At 35.5% G+C, this 6,000-nt stretch overlaps 1 protein-coding gene across 1 annotated transcript; it reads left to right on the forward strand.

The window, feature by feature from the left end:
* The first annotated feature begins 3,578 nt into the window (after positions 1-3,578).
* On the forward strand, positions 3,579-4,861 carry LOC136415887 (uncharacterized). The gene is made up of 2 exons (XM_066400758.1): positions 3,579-4,291; positions 4,348-4,861. Exons 1-2 carry the CDS (start codon positions 3,701-3,703, stop codon positions 4,423-4,425), a joined length of 669 nt encoding a protein of 222 aa, XP_066256855.1. The 5' UTR covers positions 3,579-3,700; the 3' UTR covers positions 4,426-4,861.
* Positions 4,862-6,000: the final 1,139 nt, after the last annotated feature.

The following is a 6,000-nucleotide window of genomic DNA, read 5'->3' on the forward strand; positions in this document are numbered from 1 at the left end:
GTTAAGATTCTACCCTGGATCCGAAAGATCACAGATATAAATCGCAACGGTTTCGACAATTAGCCTGGTTCGAACTTACCTTCATCCGGGTGAGTCGGAATACTGGTAGATGGAAGGGTTTTTGTCTCTCTCTTCAATAGCCAAGAAGATTACGTGAACAGACAACAACGATGCACTATTAGCGAAGTATGAGTGGCACAAGTGACTGATTACATTAGTGGTTATTGAGTAGTGTTGTAAACCAGCGACAAAGTAGAAGTGACTTGAGAACGATATGGAATATCAGAAGGTAAAATAGGAATGTAGGACACACAAGAGCAAAAAAGGGCAGTATTAAGGGGTCCAAAACAGAGCATCAACGGCTCCCGTGAGGGACATAGCGGCCCTAAGAAGAAAACGCTCTGTGATACAACACTCAGGTAGCAAATGAATTTTACCTTAATACATATCCTAAACGCCACTAACCAAAAAGAATTTTTAAAACAATAAAAAATAATTTAATAAATTATGGAAGTTCTAAACAGCCCAGACAGAAACATTATAACATAAGCGAAGAAAAGGAAATCGAAAAATTAAATACAATTAGAAAAGTCTTAGAAGATCCGGATACTAATCTCTGACTGAAAGAAGTGATAATAATACAACAAGTATTTTGAGAATGCTTAAAAAAACCATTATAAACCTTATCGCACAAGACGTATTCATCAACTTCGCGAGGACGACGTCGCTAGGAGATTGAGATTTTACCACTCGTGTTTGAAGAATTGCAACTAAGATATGAATTTTCCATTAACTGTTATCTGGACTGATGAAGCAAGGGTGGATAATTCTGGAATATTTAACAGGTACAATTCTTACCACTGGTGCACAGAAAATCCACATGCAGTTATTTTCCAAAATCGGCAAGATCGGTTTGGATTTAACATATGGGTAAGGATGTTTAAAGGGAGATTTGTCAAACCTCATTTTTACGAAGGACATTTAACGGCTGAAAGTTACTTACACATTTTCAGCCTTTGCCTTATTCCGTTCCTTGAAAATTTACCTCTCGTTCATGCTGAAGACTTATATTACTAACAAAATGGATGTCCTCCTCATAACGCTAAAATTACAACTAAGTTTCCAAATGAAGATTTTCCGCAGAAGTGGATTGAAACGAGTGGTCCCATACCGTGACCGACAAGGTTTTGCGATCTCACTCCTATGGATTTTTTGTGGGAGAGATTAAAAGATCTCATCTTTAAGGGAAGAAATATTCAAACAAGAGCAAAATTAGAGGAAGCCACTTGATACGCTTTTGTAAGAATCAATGATGTGGAACTGTTAAATACATGTAATTCTGTACGAAAAAGATATTTGCAATGTATTCAAAATGGAGGAGCTCAGTTTGAACAGCAATGTTGAATGTACATATGTTTTAAAATTTATTTAATTTCATTAGAAGGCATTAAAATTATCTTTTTCTTAGGTTTCAACACCTTTGACAGCAATTTTTATAGCCAACTTGTGTCAAAAAAATTAATATGTTATATTTTCGTAATTTTCGGTAATAAATATTAAAATATATACGAGCCCGGGCTCATAATAGTTCGGCCGGGCGCATTTTTCAATTTGAAGTTATAATCAATTTTAAAATCTGGATAATGTATCGAATATTTCTGTACATTTGCTTTGACTATAACAAAAGATAGATTAGATAGAAGACTAGATAGAAGAGAGTTATAAAATCAAAGTATTTTTTTCTATATTTACAATTAACAACAAATATCTAACTAAAAATGCAACTCAACTTCTAGATCATAATAGTTCGGCCGGCAGTTGTTATTGCACAACATCGATTCTTTCAAAAGAGGAAATGCAAAACAAATGCACATCACATTTAAGGCTACTATGACAAGTGTAAACTGCCCATTATCGTTTGTAAAACGTCAGTTTTGAAGCAAAATGGGTCGTGGCAAACCTCTCAGCAGAGATCTACGAATATCAATTATTAATGCTCATAAAAAAGAGAATTTGGCAAAGAAAATATCCATTTCGCATTCTATTCCACGGTCTACAGTTCAAGATATTATCAACTTGTACAAAAGTACTGGTGGAGTAGAGCAAAAGTCTATGGTCGACCGTCTTCCATAACGAAGATACGAACAGAGAACGAAGAATAACAGAGGTCTAAAAAGAATAGTGAAATTTAACCGTTGGTCAAATAGCAAGGAACTTACTGTGTTATAGAGGGAGAGCATTGGCAAAGAAGTTTCAATGTCCACAACAAAGAGAACTATTAAAAATATCGGATACAAATTTTATAAGGTATTATTGTATCTGTTTTGCATTTCTTCTTTTGTAAAACAGATTTTTGCCAATTTTGGATTGTTCTTTAGGCAAAAGAAAAACCACTCTTAACGACAATACAGAAGCGCAATAGGCTGAAATGGGCTAGAAAGTATAGAAACTGGACTCCAAACCAATGGAATAGCGTAATTTGGTCTAATGAGTCGAAATTCTATGTTTGTGTTGATGACAGCCGCAAGTGAGTTTATGAACACCTTTCGAAGCTTATCATAACGACTAGTTAAAAAAGTGAAGTTTCCTGCTTCTATTATGGTTTGGGGATGCATGTCTGCGAGAGGTGTGGGTAGGTTACACTTCATTGATGGTTCTGTTAACGCGAAAAAATACAAGGAGATTCTTGAAGAGAGTCTGTTACCTTCATTCCCTACATGTCAAACAATGGAAGGTAACTTTATCTTTCAACAAGACGGCGCACCGTGTCATACGGCACGAACAGTTAAATCATGGCTTCAGGAAAATAATATACCACTCCTAAAGTGGACATCTTCTAGTCCAGATTTATCGCTAATAAAAACTCTTTGGCATAATATGAAGAAGCAACTTCGAAGAAAGTCATCTCGTACAGTACAAGAATTAAAAAACACTTTGCAAGAAATTTGGATTAACACAACTTCAGATGAATGTGCAACATTAGTAGGCACAATGTCAAAAAGAATTAAAACTGTAGATGCCAATAAAGGCAGTGTTACGCAATACTAGATGCTGGCCGAACTATTATAACCCATGAGTTGAGTTGCATTTTTAGTTAAATATTTGTTGTTAACTGTAAATGTAGAATAAAATACTTTGATTTTGTAACTTGACGACCTATCTTTTGTTATAGTCAAAGGAAATATACAAAAATATTCGATGCATTATCCAGGTTTTGCAATTGATTATAACTTCAAATTGAAAAATACGCCCGGCCAAACTATTATGAGCCTGAACTCGTATATATCGTCGAAAAGAGTTTAAAATTGTCTATTTTATTAAGTCATGGCCACCTACGATTTATATTTGAAAAAACGAAGTTGTAACAATTTGTAGAAAAACGGTGGACAGTAGAAAAAAATTGAGCACAGTATTAAATTCCTCTTAAAAAAGTGCTACGGTAATGTTTTTACGTACACTGCGTGACATAGAAAAGAGAACACCCCGTAAAAATGGTTTAATTTAAATAATTTTTGGTATGCATGTTTGTTTATATGTATAGCAGAAACGATCAAAATTTCACTCATATTTATCTACGTATTTACGAGTTATTCGGAATTTTAGGTTTTTTTTAAATATAAAAATTGCAATAAAATATCAACAATACAACTGGAAAATAACATTTATTGGAGTGTAGTGTGCTTAGAAACTGCGTAGAGATATGCCTAGAACCAGAATAGAGCGAAATTTTCATCAATTGAGCGAGTTTGAGAGGGGTCGAATAGTGGGTCTACGAGAAGCTGGTCTGTCATTTAGGGAAATCGCCACTAGATTGAACCGTAGTGTAAACACTATAGTGAGATGCTGTCAGGGATGGTTCGAAGAAGGGCAAACAGGCAGAAGAACAGGTACTGGACGACCTCAAAGAACTACAGAACGCCAAGATCGCCGATTCCGAATTATGGCCCTAAGAGATAGGTTCGTCTCGTCGAGGACGCTGGCGGATCAGTGGTTCGCTGAGTATGGAAGGCCCATTGGGATACGAACCATTTATCGCCGCATAAGAAGTTTTGGATTGATTTCCTACCGTCCCTATCTCGTGTTACCCCTTACCTTAAATCATCGTCAAAATCGACTACAGTGGTGCCAAGAACGGATACATTGGACTCTGGAATGGGATAATATCGTGTTTAGTGACGAATCCAGATTCTGTTTCGGTATGCATGGTGGTCGGGCAAGAATACGAAGGAGACGGGGTGAAAGATGGGATCCTCAGTTTGCAATACAGAGGCATGTCCATCAGACTGTTGGGGTAATGGTTTGGGGTGCCATTGCATATGGTAGCAGGTCACATTTAGTTTTCGTCAGAGGCAGTATGACAGCCCAGCGATACATCCAAGAAGTCCTGGAACCTCATCTTGTGCCTTATCTGGAAACTCTTGTTGATCCAGTTTTCCAACAAGACAATGCACGACCACATGTGGCTAGAGTGACTATGGACTTCTTCCAACAAAATGCAGTCAATTTGCTACCTTGGCCACCTCGATCTCCAGACCTCTCACCGATCGAACATGTATGGGATATTATAGGTAGAAGGTTGCATAATTTACCCCATCCCCCGCAAACCCTAGCGATGCTGTGTCATGCTGTCCAGTTAGCCTGGAATGAGATCCCCCAAGAGGACATCAATCACCTCATTAGATCCATGCCTAGACGTGTACAGGAATGTATAAGACACCGCGGAGGACCGACAAATTATTAAATTTTTTTTAGTTTTTAACAATTAAATTTGTTCAACTTTTTAATGAAGTATTTGTTTTGGCGTAAACAACATGCATACCAAAAATTATTTAAATCAAATCATTTTTACGGGGTGTTCTCTTTTCTATGTCACGCAGTGTAATTTCAATATTTTAATAAATAAGAAAGTTATTGGCGATTTTTAAAATAACCAAAAATCGAAAAATCTTCTACAGTTGCGCACATGAGTATTTGAACATGTTATTTTTATTAAAAATGATCTTATTTTCTATTTATTAGAAAAGAACATACTGTTGATAACAACACCAGTTATTTATTAATACATATAATATAATTCTGAATAGTATGATACTGACGAAAACAATAACATTAAATATTTAATTAAACAACTATAAAACTAATGACATAAAAGTATTTGGAAATTTTTTCTTAAAATTAATCAGGAAAAGCAAAATTTATATTAAAATTTCTAATATTTAGTCGAATAACTCTTAGCTTTGATAACGGCTTTTAACCGTTTTGGCATCGAATCGACAAGTTTTTCAAGTTGTTGAACGTCAGTTTTATTCCATTCTTCATGAATAGCCTCAATGCAGTCTATTTTGTTGGAGATCTTGTGTTTGCTTATCTGATTTTTTAAATTTTGCCAAATATACTCAATTGGGTTGAGATTCGGTAACTGAAATGTACGAAGGCATTTTGGAGTGTTGTACAATAACCACTCTTGGATTATTCTAATCGAATGTTTGAGGTCATCATTCTTCTGGAACAAATAATTTCTTTGAAGACCTCATTTTTAAGCACTACTAGTCAAACGTTGTTTTAGAATATTAATATACATAATTTTATCCATAATTACGTTTATAATATGTAAATTGCCCACACCATTGGCAGCCATACACCCCCATAACATCACCGAACCTTCCCCATGTTTGACCATTGGAAGCAGATTTTCTTTTTTGAACTCAATTCCTGGTCTTCGCCACACATACTGCCGTCCATCAAAACCAAATAAATTTATTTTCGTCTCATCGGACCAAATAACGCGTCTCCAAAATTCTATTGGCTTGTCACGATGTTTCATTGCAAAAGACAGTCTTTTGCAACGATAACTTTGCTAATGAAAAGCTTTTTCCTAGCTACTCTCCCTGCATAGTTTCTCTTTCTTAATATACGTTTTATTGTCTTGGTACTAACTGACTTTTCAAAAATCTATTCAATATCAGCAACAAAATTTTTGGCACTTTTATGAGGATTTTT

This window comes from Euwallacea similis, chromosome 21 (assembly GCF_039881205.1).
Source record: "Euwallacea similis isolate ESF13 chromosome 21, ESF131.1, whole genome shotgun sequence".
Lineage (NCBI taxonomy): Eukaryota > Metazoa > Arthropoda > Insecta > Coleoptera > Curculionidae > Euwallacea > Euwallacea similis.